This window comes from Sparus aurata, chromosome 8 (assembly GCF_900880675.1).
Source record: "Sparus aurata chromosome 8, fSpaAur1.1, whole genome shotgun sequence".
Taxonomy (NCBI): Eukaryota; Metazoa; Chordata; class Actinopteri; order Spariformes; family Sparidae; genus Sparus; species Sparus aurata.
This window is the reverse complement of record NC_044194.1, coordinates 34,995,154-35,017,176: the sequence shown is the minus strand read 5'-3', so window position 1 is coordinate 35,017,176 and position 22,023 is coordinate 34,995,154. Positions and strand designations below refer to the sequence as shown.

General features: G+C 43.9%; 1 protein-coding gene across 2 annotated transcripts in view; it reads right to left on the bottom strand.

Moving 5' to 3' along the window:
* Positions 1-20,754, bottom strand: part of LOC115587316 (NT-3 growth factor receptor-like) — a 246,202-nt gene extending 225,448 nt beyond the window's left edge. For both annotated transcript variants that reach the window (XM_030427129.1, XM_030427130.1), the window contains exons 1-3: positions 20,041-20,754; positions 17,608-17,682; positions 5,597-5,668 (exon numbers count right to left, since the gene is read on the bottom strand). In XM_030427129.1, the coding sequence (XP_030282989.1) occupies positions 5,597-5,668; positions 17,608-17,682; positions 20,041-20,318 (425 nt within the window). In that variant the 5' untranslated portion in view covers positions 20,319-20,754. The remainder of the gene's footprint in view (positions 1-5,596; positions 5,669-17,607; positions 17,683-20,040) is intronic.
* Between the last annotated feature and the right edge of the window lie 1,269 nt (positions 20,755-22,023).

Below are 22,023 nucleotides of genomic sequence, written 5' to 3'. Positions count from 1 at the left end.
CAACTTTTTCCTCCTCCTCAGACCCAACGTCTCGGCCACGCAGATGTCGGGGGTGCGTTTGATGTAGTCTCCTGGTTAGCCAGTGATAGATTGCTGTCAAACTGACGTTGTAGCCCGCCCGAGCGGTTCATGCCAGGCTCGAATCGAACCTACCACTGGTGATGTACACATCGTCTCATTTGATGTTGCCAATATGTCATAAAAAGACGCGTTTCTTTTCCGCGAAAGATGCCGGTGTTCAAGGCCGTGTTGACAGGAAAGAGGCAGAGGAGAAAACTGCAAAATCAACTAGGGCAGTGCAGGCGGGGCATCAAGGCCACTGTGGCCTTAGGGCAGATATTTTTTTCAGGGGCACGAGGCAAAATTGCCATGGCCCTCGTGGCCCTCGTGAAATTCCTGCGTTGAATGCATCTGTTATTTTTCCTCAGGACACTGACACTTTGGCACCAGTGCTGCAAGGTGCGTCCGTTGCCATCCTCATCGTCCTACAAAATGAAGCTGACATCTCTGTGCAAGACCAGGCAGTTGTGTTGGAAGGGGACAACGTGCTGCATAACTTTCCAGACCTCTCTACTGCCTTGGCATAACTGTTTGGCCTTCTTTTTGCCCTCAACATTGATCATCCAAAACAGATGAGGTACACCTTCGAAGCAATTCAGGCCATCTTTTTTGAGCTTGGTGGCTCTCGATGCCCGCAGCGCACAAGGTCTCTGAAAACAAAGCTTTTACTGTGACTGTTAATGGGGTTCTTTAGCCTGTTCTGTGTAGTTTAGAGTCTGTTTAGTGTATTGTGGTTACACTGTGGTTAACGCTCATGTACAACAAAATAACCGGTAAAAAAAACAGAAGTTCTTGTTCACATGTGAATTCAGAAGCAACCAACCATAGGGGGGGAAATAACCATTATTTACATGTTCAGTAAGTATTGATTTCAAATCTTCAGCATGGAGGAAGATTCACCCTGAGTGTTACTAGTGTTACAGTGTTACAGTATGTAATTACAGTGAATTACGAAAAACCCACAGGTACAGAGCAAATTAATTCATTAATTTCTCTGTGAGCTAATTAAAAAAACAATGTATTGTTGTTGATTTTGTTTTGTTTTCTTTTTACAAATGTTGTATGTGGGGCGGTTAACCCGTCTGTTTACTGTTAAGCTGAATAAATATTTCAGATAACATTCAGCCATAGTCTGTTTTTATTAATTATCCATCTATTTAGCATTTTTCAAATTACAGCAACATAAATTTTGCTTGATTTATAAAGGTAAAATGTATGTTTATTCAACAAGAATATTTATGTTTGGTGAATCTAGGAATATATGCCATTGAAGGAATAATTGTACATTGATTCAACAAGAATATCCATGTTTAAAGAAGGTAGAAATACATGACATTGAGGGGAATAATTGTTTGTTAATTCAACAAAAAGATCTGTGTTTGGTGAAGGTAGAAATACATGGCATTAAAGCAAGAATTTCTTTGTTAGTCTCACAGGATTATCCTAATTAGGTCAACAAGCAGATTCAAGTTGGCAGAAGTTTTGGCAAAACTTAAAAACCTTAGTCAAGTAAACAAATGCAGGCAAAAGTTGAGAAAACTCAAACATCTCTTGCATCATGTTGCCTTGATATTTCACGTTTTCTCACCGTTTTCTCTTTTACAGTGTAGACAGGCACGTGCACACATGAGGCCCAAGGGGTGCTTGAGGCCCTGCCCTTTTTACCTCCTATTATAAAGTGCCCTTTTTGTGTGTTTTTTAAATTAACAAATAAAATCCTGTTGTGCAAAGGGATGTCAAAAAAGTCGGTATAAAAACGCCATTCTTATCTACTGTACGCATTTCGTACGTAATATGAGTGTGCTGAGCCTAGAGCCACTTCTCTGTCCGCTGCGGCTCTGCTCTGTCTCTCTCTACTAACGGTCGCTACTTTCAAATTAAAAGCCCCCCTCTAAGAACCCAGCTCTAAACTCCAATGGGGTGCAATGTAAAGCTCTTATTTTGAAGACAAAGAGAGAGAGAGAGAGAGAGAGAGAACTGCCTCATCAGAACTCCACGTAGATGAGACGTGACAGTGGAGTGACTTGAACCTTTGTGAGTCATAAATCCATTAACATAACTTCCTTGTGGGGGCTAACAAGTAGCCTTCCACTTATTCAACATGCTTAAATATGAGTCATATTCCAGAAGAGCACCCATTTGTGCTTGTTAAACTAACTGCTGGTTAATGAGAGTTAAGAATAATCTAATCTGACAGCTGTCTGTGTCGGATGTTTATCTGCCACAAATGTTAAACTTCTTCCAGATATTGACTTTACTGTGACTTTGCTGTTGTAAACATTGCTGTTCCTACTAACAGTCACAGTAACAGTCACAGTAGTCATTTCTTGGTTTTGTCACATTTTTAGATGTGTAGCCTGTATTTCTAGTTTGCACTTGCCCTCCAATAAATAGCCTGATAATAAACCAGTGGTTTTTTGCTTTTTAAGAATTGCAGTTGAATTGCATGTCTTCTTAACCTCAGTATTATGATAATGTGAATAAAATCATAATGACAATAATTTGTTGACACAAAAGAAATGGCAATTGCATTTCACTCACAGCTACACAGGATACACAGCTAAGTAGTCAGCTTTCTGTAAGTACTTTGTCTACTAATTTTACATTAATTAATCTACATATTGTGTTATTAAGGCCTGAAAAAACATTTTTCACAGCGCACACGTACTGCCTTTTTCTGACTTTGACCCTCTGCCCCTCTATAATCATGTGCACGTCCCTGAGTGTAGATGTGCAATAACTTTGTTGAAAAACTCGGGCCTGGGAAAAGTTCGGGGAGGCCATGGAGGAGGACTACCGGTCAGCCTCCAAGAAATTCTGGCAAACCATCCGGCGCCTCAGGAGGGGGTAGAAGTCCTCCACCAACACTGTTTACAGTGGAGGTGGGGGGCTGTTGACCTCGACTGGGGACATCGTCGGGCGGTGGAAGGAATACTTCGAGGATCTCCTCAATCCCACTGACACGCCTTCCATAGAGGAAGCAGAGGCTTGGGACTCAGAAGTTGACCCATTCATCACCCAAGCCGAAGTCACTGAGGTAGTCCGGAAGCTCCTCGGTGGCAAAGCACCGGGGGTGGATGAGATGCGCCCTGAGTACCTCCAGTCTCTGGATGTTGTGGGGCTGTCTTGGTTGACACGTCTCTGCAGCATCGCGTGGCAGTCGGGGACAGTGCCTCTGGACTGGCAGACCAGGGTGGTGGTCCCCCTATTGAAAAAGGGGGACCGGAGGGTGTGTTCCAACTATCGGGGGATCACACTCCTCAGCCTCCCCTGGAAAGTCTATTCCAGGGTACTGGAGAGGAAATTCGGCCGATAGTCGAACCTCAGATTCAGGAGGAACAATGCAGTTTTTGTCCGGGCCGCAGAACACTGGACCAGCTCTATACCCTCCGCAGGGTGCTCGAGGGATCATGGGAGTTTGCCCAACCAGTCCACATGTGTTTTGTGGACTTGGAGAAAGCATTCGACCGTGTCCCTCGTGGCATTCTGTGGGAGGTGCTCCGGGAGTACGGGGTCGGAGGCCCTCGGTTAAGGGCTGTACGGTCCCTGTACGACCGGAGCAGGAGCTTGGTTCGCATTGCCGGCAGTAAGTCGGACCTGTTCCCAGTGCATGCTGGACTCCGGCAGTACTGCCCTTTGTCACCGGTTCTGTTCTTTATTTTTATGGACAGAATTTCTAGGCGCAGCCACGGGCCGGAGGGGGTCTGGTTCGGGAGCCACTTGATTTCATCATCTTTCGCGGATGATGTGGTCTTGTTGGCTCCTTCGAGCCAGGACTTCCAGCATGTCCTGGGGCGGTTTGCAGCCAAGTGTGAAGCGGCTGGGAAGGGAATCAGCACCTCCAAATCGGAGGCCATGGTTCTCAACCGGAAAAAGGTGGCTTGCTCTCTCCGGGTTGGGGGAGAGTTCCTGCCTCAAGTGGAGGAGTTTAAGTATCTTGGGGTCTTGTTCACGAGTGAGGGAAGGATGGAACAGGAGATTGACAGGCGGATCGGTGCAGCGGCCGCAGTAATGCGGTCGTTGTATCGGTCTGTCGTGGTGAAGAGAGAGCTGAGTCAAAAGGCGAAGCTCTCGATTTACCGGTCAATCTACGTTCCTACCCTCACTTATGGCCATGAACTTTAGGTCATGACCGAAAGAATAAGATCCCGGATACAAGCGGCTGAAATGAGTTTCCTCCGCAGGGTGGCAGGGCGCTTCCTTAGAGATAGGGTGAGAAGCTCTCCCCCTGGAGGAGCTCGGAGTAGAGCCGCTGCTCCTCCACATCGAGAGGAGCCAGCTGAGGTGGCTCAGGCATCTGTTTCGGATGCCCCCGGGACGCCTCCCTCGGGAGGTGTTCCTGGCATGTCCCGCCGGGGAGGAGACCCCGAGGAAGACCCAGGACACGCTGGTGTGACTATGTCACCCAGCTGGCCTGGGAACGCCTTGGGATCCTCCCGGAAGAGCTGGAGGAAGTGTCCGGGGAGAGGGAAGTCTGGGTGTCCCTGCTTAGGCAGCTGCCCCCGCGACCCGGCCCCAGATAAGCGGACGAAAATGGATGGATGGATGGATGGATGGATGCAATGGACTCCAGGAGCAGAAACAATTAGGTGCAACTCCAAGTTAAGAGGGGCGATGCACACATTAACTGATCAGAGGACTGAGATCCGCTAACCATATTCTGCATACAGAGACATACCGCAGCACTCCTCCTGCTCCAGGTAAACAGAGCATTTTGCTCCTAGCAGCTCACTCTGTTGTTAATGCTCACATAGGCTTCATGGCAGCTGTGTTGCTGCTGCAGCACGGCTCCTGCCTGCCCTATAGGTATAAATGGAGTTTGACTTTGATAAATATCCCAAAACATGATGAGGTGATTTGCCTTTATCCCATCTGAATGAGCAAGAAAGCACAAGGGGGATAGAGAGGGAGGGAGGGAGAGAAAGTGAAAGTGAAAGAAAGATTGTGCACAGGAAAGAAACTGTCCTTCACCTGTTATGTGTAATGTCTTCATGTCTGTGACATAATCCTACAGATATAGATATTAAAACTGTGTTAAAATGCTGGTATGATGTCCATATGACTGTCTGGCACCATAGAAATATGTCTCTAGACCATGCGACACAGCAGCCACACTTGACATGGGTGAGAGAAGCACGTCCCGTGCATCCAGTGTGGCAGGTCTCACCTGTTAACATGGATGGCAAAACATAAACCGAGAGGTAACGCCACGCAGCAGCGCTGCACACACATACAGTGTGTCTAGCGTGTTACAAACAACTGAACCCATTTCCCTCTCAAAGTGAAAATTACCACTCACCTTTGGCCCAAATATAAAAATTGTGATCATCAAATTACTTTTTCTCACAAAAAAGATTTCTTTTGTGAATGCTCCAAGTGTTATTACGCTGGCGGCATCATTTCTATCATCATCCTCTTCCAACAAAGGTATGTTTTTAATTGATTAAATTGTTACCTTGCCTCAGACCATTGAGTTTGTGTGTGTGTGTTTGTTTCAACTCTTTTCCTGTTAAGCTTGCCATCTTTGCGTACTCACATGTAGTGCAGATGGGGGTTCCTGGAGAAAAGATGAGCTGGGATTGTATTCAGGTTGCTTCTCATAATTGTTCTATAAACACACACACACACACACACACACACACACACACAAAAGAGAGAATACCTCAAATGAATAACATTCACCTCCATCATTCTGAATCATATTCAGTTAGAGGAGGGGAACAAGCAGACAGGGACCCTTAATTTAGAATCTATATTCAAAACTGCAAGAAACTTAGTGAGTTTGTTTGAGCTTTGAGCTTGGTTCAATTTATTTTGCAATGAGTAACACTTATCAGGAAACAGACCTTGTTTGACTGAAAACAGCAGCTCCTCTGATTGTTATGAGGTAAACCTGCTAAGTGGAAATTGCAGCAGCCTGTCTATGTGAACAGTCAGGACAAATTATATTCAGTGGAACCTCATGGACAAATACATATTTCAGAATGTCTCCATCAATTATATATAAGTAGGACCATTCCATTTATTTCATAATTTATGTTTAATGGGATGCACCAATTACAGATTTTTTTTGAAAACTTAACCTGCTGATTCCAGTTTTCTTTCTAAGATCTACTGCTGTGGTACCTCCATTTGATCTTACTTAAAGCAACATTATGTAACTTCTTTACCTTAAAATAACATCTTCAAAATTATTTTGATAGTAGAGTGTCTTACTACAGGGTGAATGGTTGGGATGCACCAATCTGACTTTTTCAGTCCCGATACCAATACCGATGCCTGGACTTTGTGTATCTGTCGATACCCGATACCGATCCGATACCGTAGAATTAATAATAAACCGTATACCGTCCACCTTATACTAAGTGGAAGAGACTAAAGGCACCAGACTAAACATTACTTTCCTAACTAAGACAAAATAATCAAACATATACCAAACATTGTAAACATGTGTAACATTAATAATAATAACAATAATAATAATAATAATACATTTAATTCATATAGCGCCTGTCAGGGTACCCAAGGACACTTAACAAAGTGGAGCAAACAAAACAAAGAATGAATGGAGCGCCTGTCAGTCAGCACGGAGGGAACACTAGCACCAAAGTCAGTAGCACCGTCCGTGTACAAACTAGCGTCTGGAGGCTGCACGCAACGGGGGCGACGCAGGAGACCAAGAGATCCAATCCAAGCGATGAAGCCTGGGGTGAAGTGACAGCAGAGGTCCAGGTGCTCCTGTGCTGAACACCTGAAGACCCTGCCAGCAACGGCAGGGTAGCGACCATCCAACATCGCTGGGAGCCAGGAGAGACCACAGCAGCAGAGGAGAGCAACAAAGCAGCCCGGCGGTGAGTAACCCTGAGGTTGTGGTGGAGGGAGGACCAACGGAGCAATGATGGACAGCCCACATAGTACTGAGTACGTCGGTTTGAAAGTTAGCGTTGCTAGGCTACCAGCTGATCGGTGAGGCTAACAACTTATGGCGTGGCTAACAGCTAATCAGCGGAGAAATGTGACGTGAGTAAGGCTCGTGGATCTGTTAATTTTTCTGATCCCCGATCCAGCTGTTTTGTCAATATCGGGGCCGATATCCGATCTTAAAGCTAGGGTCTACAATCCTGGAGAGCTAGCAATCCCCCCTTCCCTTCCCGTCAGTGCTCCGTCCAAAGCCACTCCACCACAAACTTGAACGCGCATCTGTTAGTGGGACTTAGCAGGGAGAAGGAGATGCCGGAGCAAGACGCATCAATTCAGCTGAATTTAGCACGGAGCAGACAAGAAGTCAAACGCCAAAATAACAAACTACATCCGGTTATTTTTCAAAATAAAACACCCTGTGTTGACACCAGCACCCATCGTGAGGCCAGCTGTCTACCGTACTGCGCCGTGGCGGACTCGAACCGCAACCGGTGGGGATTGCCGGAAGGCGGAGCAAAACCGGAATCGGAGCTGCAACGCAGCGGACCCCTATCCAGTGGAAACTGGGCCGACTCATTAGCCATTCTCATGGCTAAAAACAACACACAACGAAGCTAATGTTAGCATTGGGCTAATATGAGCTACAAACGTAGCCAAGTTGGCAAACCTTACATATTTCATGAAAATAACAAATCCCCCTAAAACAAACAAATAATTACCTGTCCAACAGAAAGAGAGCAACCTCTGCATCACTTTTCAAGCCCTTCACATGCCCTAGTTGTCTCCACCGCTCAAACGCCGCACCGATGTTGACTCGGTCCGACTTCTTTCTTTATCCAGAGCCTTTTTCGTAGCAGCCTTTTCAGCCTCAGGCTTTCTTTTCCTTGCCTTTTTAGCGGGGTGAGCTGTTACAAGTAACGCTGGCTGCATTTTCTCTGCCATTGTAACCAAATGAACGTCTTCTCCTGCAACTCCTTATTTCTGCAGAGTGTGCTGAATATTTCCGGCATCAGTGAAACGTAACGTGTGCACGCGCGGAGGAGGGAGGGACAGAACGAGACATGAAGGCATCTGACCAATCCGTGCTATCCGGGCCGACAGCAGGGATTGGTCAGATTTTTCTCAGTCCTGCAGCTGCCACAGAGGTCCGATTATTTCCGTTCCTTTTTCTGAATACATAATGTATTGACTACTCTCTGGATAGCAGGATCATTTCACCCAGTATAACAAAATGTGTTTCTGAACAACATTACAGACCCTAGCTTTAATATCGGATCGGTGCACCCCTAGTGAATGGTATCCCTTTCACAGACAATCTGCCCCCATCACTTGTTTCTACACTATATAACTTAAGTGAGAGTTTAGAATCGTAGTGTTTTATACGTTTTTATCTCAAGTTTTCATCATATGATGTAATGATTCTGTTGCCAGCACCTGACTAGCACCTCCAGTGGAAAGAAAAATTATGTGAACCTCTTGGAATTTCATGGTTTTCTAAATAAATTTGTCATGTTTTTTTTTTTATCTTTCATGTCTTTATTGAGAAAAAAAACCTCATAGTGCTTGTGGGAAAAGTATTTGAACCCATGAGTTAATGACCTCAAAAAAGCTAATTGGAGTCAGGTTTTAGCACACCTGGAGTCTCGTTAAGATAATAGGTTTGGAGGTGTGGGTGACAGCTTCTTTGACTGATAAAGACCCCTCAAACTTTTGGAGTGCTCTGCACAAGAAGAACACACTTATGTGAGCCATGCCTAGCCAAAAAGAGCTTTCAGAGGATCTATAATCAAGAATTGTTGATTTACATAAAGCTGGCAAGGGTTACAAAGTTCTTTTTCAAAGACTTTAGAAGTTCACCAGTCTACAGTTTGGCAAACAATCTACAAATGGAGACACTTTGGGACTGTTGCTACTCTACCAAGAAGTGGGCGCCAAGTCAAATTGACATCAAGAGCACAGCGAAGACTCATCAGTGAGGTAAAGAAACAAACCTGAATGACAAGATTTGATGGCATCAATAGAACTGGCTAACATCTCTGCTCATGAGTCTACAATGCATACAACATTGAACAAGCAGGGTATCTACAGCAGGACACCACGAGGGAAGCCACTGCTTACTAAAAAGAACATTGCTGCCGAAGTTTGCAAAAGAGCACATTGACACTCCACAGCGGTATTGGCAAAATGTTTTGTGTACTGATGAAACTAAGATTGAACTACTTGGAAAAAAACACACAGCACTACATCTGGCATAAAAAGGGCACGGCATATCATCAAGAAAACATCATCCCAACCGTAAAGTATGGTGGAGGAAACATCATGATTTGGGTCTGCTTTGCTGCATCAGGGTCTGGCCAGCTTAGAATCATTGAAGGGAAGATGAATTCCCAAGTATATCAGAGAATTCTTCAGGATCATGCGAGAATGACTGTACGTCAGCTGAAACTGTGTAGAAGGTGGGTGATGCAACACGACAATGACCCAAAACACCGGAGCAAGTCCACATTAGAATGGCTTCAGAAAAACAAAATCCGTGCCCATCAGAGCCCGGACCTCAAACAAGTAGAGACGCTATGGATTGACTTGAAGAGGGCCATACATATAAGAAGTCGACAGAATAGGACAGAACTTAAGCAGTTCTGCCAGAAAGAATGGGCTAAAATTCCTCCTCAGCGATGTGCAGGTCTGATCCATAGCTACAGTGTCACACCGCGGAGAGGACTGTCCTGTCTTGGGTTTTCTGTCCTGTCTTGGGTTTTCTGTCCTGTCAATTTTATGTTTTAGTTTGAAAAGTAACTCTCCTCTCGTTTCAGGTCACTTGCCCTTTCTCTTGTGTCACTGGTCTGTCTTCTCCCTTAATCCCTGATTGTTTCCACCTGTGTCCCCTTCCCTGATTTTTTATATAGTCTGCGTCTTCCTTTGTCTCGTTGCCAGAGTATTTCGTCTCGTTGAGTACCTCCAGCCCTGTATCACAGCCTTGTCATAGATCCTCGTTACCTGTTGCCACATTTGTATTCTCTGATTTTCTGTATACCTCTGAAGAAAAGTGATTTTGTTTTCATAACATTTTTGGTTAGTTGATTTTTTTTTTTTAAGTTAGTTAATTTCATAGTGTCCTTGATTTTCCCTCCGTCTGGACTTCGGGAGTGATTTTCTGTTCGTTGTTTTTTGGGTTTAGTGTTTTGTTCTCATCTGCTCTGGCAAGACTAGATTTTCATAGTCAAGTTGATTTGCCACCCATTCTGAAGAAGATACAAGAAACTTTCAGAATAAAATCCTGTCCACGCTGTTCTCTGACTGCATCTGAGTCCTCCCTTTCACCCTGGCCTGACAGTATACTCTGGCCAGTAATGGACTCAGCAGAGGCAGAACAGCTGTCAGAGATCTTGCGCACGCAGGAGGCACATCGGGGTTCGCCCATCTGCGACTCCCTCACAGACTTCAAGGCAGCACTAACCAAGACTTTTAATCCGGTTACCTCCAACAGAGAGAAAGCACAAGAACTAAGCAGCTTGAAACAGGGCAGTGGGTCTGTATGTGACTATGCCATCAGCTTCCGCACTTTGGCAGTGGAGAGCGGGTGGAATGCCACGGCGCTCTATGACATGTTCCTGAAGGGGCTGGCAGCTCCTATATAAGACCTCCTCATTCCCCAGGATATACCCGCCGACGTGGATTCTCTCATCGCGCTCGCCATTAGGATGGACAACACTCATCCAGCTCAGACGGCAGCGAGGCGGGAGACCGGCAGCAGCGGAGAGACCCCCCAGCTCATCTACACCGAGCTGGTCGACTACTCATCGTTCGCTGCCAGAGCCGCAACCCCACCTCCGCACCAGTTCCAAGGGCCAGTTGGAAGGGAGATGTTTCTACTGCGGTGAGGTCGGTCATCTTGTCATCTCGTGTCCAGCCAAGGGATGCCAGGCAGTGAGTCATGTCACGGCTTTAAGTCCGGCCCCACGCACTCTCACCAAAGTCACTGTAACACACCACACGGCTACAGATCTGGGCGCGCTAACTGACTCAGGTGCAGCTAAACCCATCAGGGCCAGGTCACTGAATGGTAAGGAACTGTTTGCTATCACACACATCAGTGAGCCTGTCCTAATGCACATCGACTGTCACCAAGAACACATTCGCTTCTATTTATTCACTTCATCAGCCCATTCCCTGATTCTGGGACATCCATGGCTGTTTCAGCATAATCCACATGTTGACAGGAAAGCTGGAAAGATCAGAGAATGGGGAAAAGGGTGTAACAAAAACTGTGTTATCTCTGCTAACATGGAGGAAAATGTCACAGAAATTAACCTTTTTTCTGTCAACCCTGCCACAGACTCAAAATATCCGGACCTGAACTCTGTCCCTCCCTGCTATCACCACCTTCGGCAAGTTTTCAGCAAAACAAAGGCCCTGTCTCTCCCGCCCCACCGTTCGTACGATTGCGCCATAGACCTGATCCCAGGTCCTTCTATCCTCAAGGGGCGCCTGTACTCCGTCTATGGACCAGAGAGAGAAGCCATGAGAGACTAAATTTCAGCATCATTCGAAGCGGGCCTGATTTGTCCCTCATCATCACCAGCAGGGGCGGGTTTTTCTTCATGAAAAAGAAAGATGGGTCTCCAAGACCCTGCATTGATTACAGTCCACTCAATGACATTACAATAAAGAATTGTTACTCTCTCCAACTCATGTCCTCTGTTTTCAATCAACTTCAACAAGCAAAAGTGTTCACCAAGTTAGACCTTCGCAATGCTTACCACCTGATCCGGATTAAAGAGGGGGACGAGTGGAAGACGGGGTTTAATACGCCCAGTGGTCACTATGAATACAGAGTCATGCCTTTTGGACTCACTAATGCTCCCACTGTTTTTCAGGCCATGATAAACAATGTTCTGAGAGACTTCCTAGACCACTTCATGTATGTGTCCTTGGATGATATCCTGATCTTTTCTCCTGATCTTGACACCCACCACGATCATGTAACCCAGGTCCTCAAAAGACTATTAGAGAATCACCTGTATGTCAAAGCCAAGAAAAGTGTTTTTCATGCCGACACCGTCTCCCTCCTCGGCTTCATTGTAGCCCCTGGAAGAGTGCAGATGGACCCGGCTAAAGTTAGCACTGTGGCAGATTGGCCTACACCTGACAGCCGCAAAAAGGTTCAGCAACTCTAGGGATTTGTTTACAGGCGGTTTGTAAGAGGCTTCAGCGCAATAGCTGCTCCTCTCTAAGCTCTTACCTCCACCCAGGTGCAGTTTCGCTGGTCTCCAGAGGCGGAGAAAGGGTTCCAGATCCTCAAGCACCGCTTCACTTCGGCACCCATTCTCACCATGCTGGACCCACAGTGCCAATTCGGTTAGAAGTGGACGTCTCCAACGAAGGTGCAAGTGCAGTCCTGTCGCAACGCTCTGAACATGACGGAAAAATGCATCCCTGTGCCTTCTTATCGCGACGGTTGTTCAAGGCGGAGCGGAACTACGATGTCAGCAACCGGGTGCTGTTGGCAGCTGAACTCGCTATGGAGGAGTGGAGGCATTGGCTAGAGGGAGCCAACCAACCATTTATAGTCTGGACTAACGACAAAAATTTGGAGTGTATCAGAAAAGCTAAGAGGCTTAACTCTCGCCAGGTCAGGTGGGCGCTCTTCTTTAACCACTTCTCTTTTGCCCTCTCTTACAGGCCGGGGTCCCGTAACGTCAAACCGGACGTCCTGTCCCGATTATTCGACCCCGAGCCTGAGCCCAAGCAACCAGAAACCATCCTCCCACTGAACTGTGTGGTAGGAGCGGTAACTTGGCCAATAGAAACAGAGGTAAAGCAGGCTAATGGTGGAGCTCCATCACCTAGTGGTTGTCCCGAAAATCGTTTATTTGTCCTCACCGAGCTGCGTCCACAGGTGATCCATTGGGCTCTCACCTCGCTGCTTTCATGCCATCCGGGAGTTAAAAGAACGATGTTCGTCATTTCCCGGTAGTTTTGGTGGCCATCCATGGAGCTGGAGGTCCGGGAGTACGTAGAGGCATGTTCGGTCTGTGCACGGAGCAAAATGTCTTCCGGGTCACGCATGGGCCTCCTATAGCCGCTTCCTATCCCCTCCAGACCATGATCAGACATCTCCATCGCCTCAGTCACGGGGCTCCCGGTCTCACAAGGTAACACCACCATTCTCACAGTATTCGACAGATTTTTTAAAATGGTCAGGTTCATCGCCTTGCCGAAACTACCATCTGCCAAGGAGACGGCGGAGGTTATGATGACCAGTGTTTTTCGAGTTCATGGGTTTCCCAAGGACATTGTTTCAGACCGAGGGGCCCCAGTTTGTATCCCAGTTCTGGAGGGAGTTCTGCCGACTCATCGGTGACTGACCTTGGGATATCACCCGGAAGCCAACGGCCAGACCGAACGCATCAACCAGCAACTGGAAACCGGCCTCCGGTGCATGGTCTTTCAGAATCCCTCCACATGGAGCAAACACCTGGTCTGGGTAGAGTACGTGCATAACTCATTGCCTACGTCAGCCACTGGTTTCTCTCCCTTTCATTGTGCCCTTGATTATCAGCCCCCGCTCTTCCTAGATAATGAGCTGGAAGTGCTGGTCCCCTCTGCCATGGTCCGATGTTGCATCCGCATTTGGGCAGCCGCCGTCAAGTACTGAGCAGACAGGGGGATCGGATGGAGAAAGCAGCAGACCGCAAGAGACGGCCTGCGCCCGCCTACCAGCCAGGCCAGAGAGTGTGGCTCTCAGCCAAGGACCTACGACTCAAGGTCCCCTCAAAGAAGTTGGCACCATGGTTCGTAGGCCCGTTCCCCATCACCAGACTCATTGGGCCTGCGGTGGTCCAGCTTCGTCTGCCCCGATCTCTCCGCGTTCACCCAACTTTCCATGTGAGCCAGGTAAAACCAGCCAAAGAAAGCTCATTTGACTCATTTGCCCTTCCTCTTGTGTCACCGGTCTGATGTCTCCCCTACTCCCTGATTGTTTCCACCTGTGTCCCCTTCCCTAATGTGTATATAGTCTGTGTCTTCCCTTGTCTTGTTGCCAGAGTATTTCGTCTTGTCAAGTACCTCCAGCCCTGTATCACAGCCTTGTCATAGATCCTCGTTACCTTTTGCCACGTTTGTATTCTCTGATTTTCTGGATACCTCTGAAGAAGAGTGATTTTGTTTTGATAACGTTTTTGGTTAGTCGATTTTTGTTTTAAGCTAGTTAATTTTATAGTGTCTTTGTTTTTCCATTCGTCTGGAGTGTTTTCTGTTTGTTAAAGTTTTTCAGCTCAGTGCAGCGTAGTTAAGTTTGCAGCCTTTTGCTTTTTCCTCCTGGTGAGTGATTTTCCTTTGAGTAAATTTTCATAGTATATTGTTATTCCAGATTAGTGTAGATTTATTAGTGCTGTTTTCCTCCTTCGCCAGTGATTTTCTGTTTGTTGTTTTTTGGGTTTAGTGTTTTGTTCTCGTCTGTTCTGGTGAGACTAGATTTTCATGGTCAAGTTGATTTGTCACCCTTTCAGAATAAAAGCCTGTCAACACCGTTCTCTGACTGCATCTGAGTCCTGCCTTTTACCCAGGCCTGACATACAGGAAGCACCTGGTTGAGGTTGCTGCCAAGGGGGAGTCAACCAGTTATTAATTCAAAGGGTTCCCTTTTTGGTTATATTCAATAAGGACCTGAAAGATCTGCATTTTTTTGTGTTTATTATTTTAGACATGTTATGTTTGTCAATACCCTTGACTTTATGACAAATTTATTCAGAAAAACAATGAAATTCCCAAAGGTTCAAATACTTTTTCTTGCCACTGTACATCACGCCTGACAAATTGTTACAGTTTACTAGCTTTTACTAGGGCTGTCTAACGATTAATTTTTTTTAATCGCGATTAATCGCATTTTGTCCATAGTTAGATCGCGATTAATCGCAAATTAATCGCAATTTTTTTGGCAATTTTTTTTTTTCTTCTTCTGATTCCCTTTCTTATTCTTCTGCCACCCTCTGGATCAAGACTACAGATGCCATCGACGGCCATAAATCAAACAATGCGCTTTTTTTTTTTTAGACAGGGTCAGTTTTCACAAAATCAGAACCCTGAAGGCATTTTGTGAATATTTATAATATACAACATTTCTAGGGGTATTAAGGGGTGCTGAATCCAAATCTGCTGTATATGAAGCTCAAAAATGCCCCAAAATGCCTCAAAATTGAGAAATCCAACATGGCCACCACCGCCAGGCTGAAATCTACTTTTCAGTGTATCTTTTTGACTAGACAAGGTAAAAACATGAATTAAATGTGCTTTTGTAGGTTTTCCTACATGAGCAATGGTCCACTTAATGTGTTTTCACAGATTTTCAAACATGGGGAATTTAACATCCTGTCCTGATTTAGATCAAATGTCAATAATCAGCTTGAAAGTCATACAATAGGGAAAAAGGTGGTCATAAGGGATAAATAAGTTGTCAATCAAAATGGGTTTCCAAATAAAACAATAAACAGCTTATTCACAGTCTTCTTCCGTGTTCTGGCAAGTGTTGTCATGTTTCCTGCAGTTGCATGCTTCCATACATTCATATAAATATATAAAATGTACAGCACATCAAAACAAAAGATTAAAAGCAAACTTAAAGAGTTGGGATTAAGAGTAAAGTCACTGTAATGGATAAAACCATGACCTATGGATCATCCTGCGTTTTGTTCTTTTTTGTCTGACAACTTATTTATCCCTTATGACCACCTTTTTCCCTATTGTATGACTTTCAAGCTGATTATTGACATTTGATCTAAATCAGGACAGGATGCAGTGTTTCCTCTAGGATTTTTTTCAGCAGCGGGGGCAGGCTCTCCGGGGAGCCGTGGCAGCGTAAACAAATGACACTTGACTGCAGATTTGACTTTTATGCCCAGCATAATCCCCCTTTTTATTGAATGGCTGGCATGGAAAAGGGCTTTTTAAAGGCTGAATGTAAAAATAAAAAATAATAACAAAAATACAACAATAAAATAAAATAAAAAATAAAAAAAAATAAAAAATATATATATATATATATATATATATATATATATATATATATATATATATATATATATATATATATATATAAAACAATAAATAATCATTTCTTGATGGTGCTGTAGAATCAGTGGCAAAGATTGCACCCACGCAACCCAGAACAATGAATTTTTCTGGTTTTGAGAAATATTTGAACAAGCTCATCTGAAAATGCAGTCAGCAGTTACATCATGGCGTGTATGTATTCGCTTAATGCTATCAATTAGTTTACTCACGCTAGCGACAGTGAGTTGAGTTGGCACCGGGCCCAATTAATTAAGCTACCGATATGTTACGTAACCTTAGCTGGCCATCAATATTTTGTGAATATCTATTGAACTTGTAAAATCTATTATACGTTTTCTTAAGCTAATAAATCTACCTTTTCTCTGGTGAGTCGTTGCCCTGTTTTCAAGATGACACTCCTCTGACTCTCCGACCTGGTGCCTGGGTGCTTGCCGTGATGTCACTTTCAAGGCCGCGCTCTCGCAAGTAATTAACGTCGATGGCACCGGTAAGTTATTGGGGGAGGGCAGGGGGATCTACTCCAAAGAGTAGATACTGAGCAAGATAGTTATGTAGTTTACCTCAGCACTCGCGACACCCGACCCAGTGCAGGACTCTGCTGTGAAGGTGGAGATATGATGCGGCGGTGGTGTATTTGCCACAATAAAAAAATATTTAGTGGGCCGCCACTCCTAAATGAATGTAGAGGAAACACTGGGATGTTAAAATTCCCCATGTTTGAAAACCTGTGAAAACACATTAAGTTTGTACCTTGCATAGTCAAGAAGATATGTACTTTGTGGGTGGGTTGGGGTTATATTGGGGATGACCAGGGTTCCATTACAGCACATTTGACCTCAAAACAAAATACAAAGTAAAAGAAGCCTGATAATAAAAAAATATTAATAATAATAAAAAATAATAGCTGAACAACTAAACAACTATTTTTGCAATACCTAAGCAGTTTCATATTACATCTCAGATCTGAATATGCCATCGGATTGCTCATGTAGGAAAACCTACAAAAGCACGTTTAATTCATGTTTTTACCTTGTCTAGTCAAAAAGATACACTGAAAAGTAGATTTAAGCCTGGCTGCGGTGGGCATGTTGGATTTCTCAATTTTGAGGCATTTTGGGGCATTTTTGTGCTTCATATACAGCAGATTTGGATTCAGCACCCCTTAATACCCCTAGAAATGTTGTATATTATAAATATTCACAAAATGTCTCCACCACTTTAAATAAGCACATTTTCAGAAATTCTGCCTAGACTATTTTTAATACCAAGTGTTAATCGCGCGTTGAAAAAATTAACGGTGATAAGAGGATGTTGCGTTAACGAGTTATTGACGCGTTAACTTTGACAGCCCTAGTTCTTACAGTTCCTTCTCTTATCCATAATATGCATTTTTTTATACTGCTCTCGCAGTTCGTATTTCAGGCATTCTGTGCGTAAGGACGGGAATGGTTGGAAATATTTCCAGCACGGCATTTAGCTGGTGATCTACTGTAGAAACATTACATCACTGCATTAACAAGCAGGCACAGAGGGAAAGAATGTATCACTACTTACAGCCTCTGTAAGCCAGTGTAGAGCTCCATATCCACATCCTTCAACATTTGCAGACCAGTCCAGTTCTCAATGTGTCTGGAAAGTGGGACAGACAAAACACAGAGTGTGTGTGTGTGTGTTGAGGACAATCCTGCATGTTATGTACAACCATCAGACCACATAGTTCATATTTAAATAGACACATAAGTGGAAATATTTAAGGCCCTAATAGGGGCATTATGCAGCTGTTTCAGTTTATGTTTCTTTATTAATAAATCAGTTCAGTGATAAGTATGGTGTTGTGGTATTTTCGAGGGTGACCTGTTGGTGTGAGGCAGAGGGAAGGGGCAAGTGGAATGCTGTAACCCAGGATTTGTCAGATGACAGTTGTTGCTTACCTCCAGAAATGTGGGTTGATGTGCAAAGCCAAACTAGGTGAAAGGACTTGTCTTTAGTGTTGAGAGTGCATTTGGAACATATGTTGGTGTCTGAGAGCCTGTTAAGTGCACTCTGTGTTGAGGTATGTGTGTTCAACGTATATCTTTATATTGAATTAGCTGTAGTCTGGAGTTATTGGTCATTAAAAATATTTTATATTTTATAAATTGTAAATTTTGTAAATTTCTTATTGTTTATTGTTTTTTGGAAATATGTTGCTGTTTTCTGTAAATATCCTATTGTTTTTTATGTATTATTTCTTCAACTGAATATGCTTAAAATTTGTCTGATTCTTTTTCCTGTACTTGTGCATTTCTAATCTAATCTAAACTAAAAACTATGTGTCTGAACCAAACTAATTGACTGCCACACCTTTGTCTTTTTCGAACCAGACTACCAGTCCAGCCACCCCCCGGTGATGAATGACCACCCCGCCCTTTATTCTCATCTGCAGCTGGACTCATAAACAAGCCTCCCAGTGGACATCTGCTCTATACGTTACATCAGCGGATATCTTTGACCATCATCCCATGACATTTATTCTTTATACTGTGAACTTTAGCACATCCCATGATGAAGAGGTTTGCAAAAAACTATACAGCTTTGTGAGTTTTAAACATACACACTTGCTATAGTATTTGTTATAGTATTTCCTTATTGTAATTGTTGTGATCTATATTTATTATCTTAACTGTTGCGGTAATTAAACTTAATTTATTATGCACCAGACACGAAGGCAATGTTTTAAAAAAAGGAGCGACGTTTTAGTGATTACTATTCACTGATATTTTTGTAAATTTGTGAACGTTATGATTAATGGCAACCATGAAAGGCTTTTTGTGCTGACAATAATTGAAAAATTCCAACCTGCTGGAAATGCTTTTGTGCCAGCTTTATACAAATGTAGGTTGCGGTGGCTGTTAAGCACGCCTGCTTCCACAGACCTGTGTTTGTTACACCAGTAGAGTGAGCTGTCTTCAGAATTGTGTATCCTGTTTACCCACAAGTTTCCTTTAGCACTTATTGTGTAACAAAAGAATGAAACTGAACAATGGTGAATAAATGGGTTATCATATAGCTACAGAGAAGTTATTATTTTAGTCTTTACAATTTTAACAAAATGCAATAATGCATTAGTATATAAAAAAAAAATAATAATAATTAAATATATAAGATCAATTGCAAAAAGGGTTTGAACTAAATCTTGAGAACACATGGAAATGATGCCCCCTCTTTGGTTGAAGCAGGTGGCCGGTAATTTCAAAGGGCCTTTAAGAAGCAGACGTCTTGCTCATGGTCTCTGTTTTCTTCGCTGTTTGCTCACCACTACATCACAGTTTTGACAGGCTCAAAGATCTTTTAGAGGTACTGTGATCGTTTTCTTAACTATCTTCTTGACACATTTGTAATTATTTAGTTTTATGTAATGTTTCATAACTCATACATTTGACCCTGGATGGGATCAAAATATTTCACCTTTAAGCCTTTGCTTAGTGCCCTCAGTATCTTGTAGTACACTACTGCTTGACCCGGGCATTAAGTAATGAGGCTAGTGTACAGAGTGTAGAGTCGATGATGTATGGATACACAGTACTACAGAAGAAGGATCAACTGACCTCTCCACAAATTGCATACTCTCAAGCAGATTCCAACTCTCAAGTTTTGCAATATTTTGTATTATCTATTTGCATTTTCATTTTTTTGTAAATGAAGTGATGATTTAAGGATGGATGGATGGATGTCTGTGAATTCCCACCATAGAAAAATCATTTCTGTCAAAACGCACATTTTAACACGAATCTCCCCTTTTTGACAACTGTAGAACGTTCTGTCATTACTGACATCAGTTAGTCCATGTTCCACGTCTCATAAAAGACTTCCTGCAAAAATTACGACGATATCTGCAAACAAAACTTCGGTAACCTCAGTTCAAGTGTATTTACACATGCAGCTCTGATCAACGGCACATATCCTGTACAGACGAGAGCTTCTACCTAAAGAAATAGCGGCACTTACATGGAGGTGATGTTCTGGAAAAGGTCTTCGGTGCTCCTGGTGCTGTTCCCGGCGCTCACGGCGCGCTGGAATGAGTGCAGCGGGAAGAATTGGCTATCGTCAGACTTATTGCAGTATATCTCCGTGGACGAGCAGGTGCAGGTGGGCGGACAGTCCTGCAAGAAGCCAAGATAGTTGTGAAAGAAAGCGCTGAGCAGAAAGATAATCTTCCAGCAGCGCCATATCCTGGGAGGGCGACGGACGCCGAATGCGCCAAAAAACGCACCGAATCTGTCCATGCTGTCACGATTCAGGTCCACAGATTTCTTCTCAACTTCGTGTAGCAGACAGAGAGAAAATTAACGAGTAAGTCCGCTCTGTGTGTGGGTGTGTGATAGCGGTGTTCTGACCTTTTTTTGTCACACTGAAATTCAAATGTTGAAATAAAAAAAACACCCCCCTTCATACAAGCTTATATCCATATACCGCGCACGGGCGCGTGCATCTGTTTCTGCCTGAGCTTGTGATGATCCCAGTCACTGCTCTCCGGCGCTTTATTACAGGACAGCGCTGCCAGGAGGGAAACATGCGAAAATACTCCAGGGGTCTGAGCGCGTGCAACCCAGTACTCTGAACCTCCTCCTCTCTCTGCTTCGTTCACTGGCATCCGTCCATCCCTCTCTCGCCCTCTGCTCGGTCTCTTTAGCTCTATTGCTGGTCTTAGGAAATTGTGGCGCGACACAGGAGAAGGGAAGGCTACCACAAAAAGAACTCCATCGCGCTTTAAGTCCCACCTACTGGACAAAGTGGAAACTGACACAGATGCGTGCCTACACAAGAGTGCAGAAATAAAACGAACAAAACACAATGGGTGGTGTTATCCAGGCACACACACACAAACAGACAGAGTTCCTGTCATATAATATAATGTCATGCAATCCGTACCATTATTTGTGTATGTTAAAGGGAAATTACTGATGTGCACAAGGTTTACTGTTTATACAGAAGATTGGTGATATGTGTATGTAATTTGACTAATTGTACATTTAAATGTCTTGTAGACAGTCCAGGCCCATTTTCACTGTGAGCACAGTATTATATGATGTGTGAATTTATTCATTCAGCAAACAGTCACACAGAAAACCTAAACATTTATCTTGGAACATGATGAGGTACATTTATGACGAATAGGATAAATGCTGGTGATGGCTGTAGAACAGTCTGGTTCGAATGTCAAGTCAAGTGGTAGGCAGGCTCAGCAGACATCTTGATTTTCCAGGGCTGTATATTTATTTAGGGTCTCTTTGCATGTGTAATTTAGGCAAATAACAATGAATGAATGAATGAATGAATGAAAATAAAATGAACTCACAGTAAATCAAACAAAATGCACATGTTAATGGAAGCAGAGCCTTACTTACCAAAACTCAACTCAGAATCAGAATCAGAATCAGAATCAGATTTATTGCCAGGTAGGTTTTTACACAAACAAGGAATTTGTCTTGTTGCGATGGAGCTTAAAATATACAATCACACAAAAATATACAAGTCACACAAGAATAAGTACTTTTTTAAAAAATCATAGATAAATAAAGATAAGAAAGATAAGAAAAGATAAACTGTACAGAAGACTGGAGAGCGTTAATGTAATGCATATATATAGGGTGGGTATAAGAGTCAGTGTCAGTGGGGGATCCGGGCATTGTTAATGAGGCCAGCTGCAGATGGGAAGAAACTGTTTTTGTGACGAGAGATTTTGGTCCTGATGGACCGTAGCCTCCTGCCAGAGGGGAATGGTTCAAAGAGTTTGTGGCCGGGGTGTGAGGGGTCAGCCACAATCTTGCCTGCACGCCTCAGGGTCCTAGAGACGTGCAGGTCCTGGAAGGATGGCAGGTTGCAGCCGATCACCTTCTCAGCGAAACTAATGATACGCTGCAGTCTGCCCTTGTCCTTGGCTGTGGCAGCAGGGTACCAGATGGTGATTGATGAGGTGAGGATAGACTC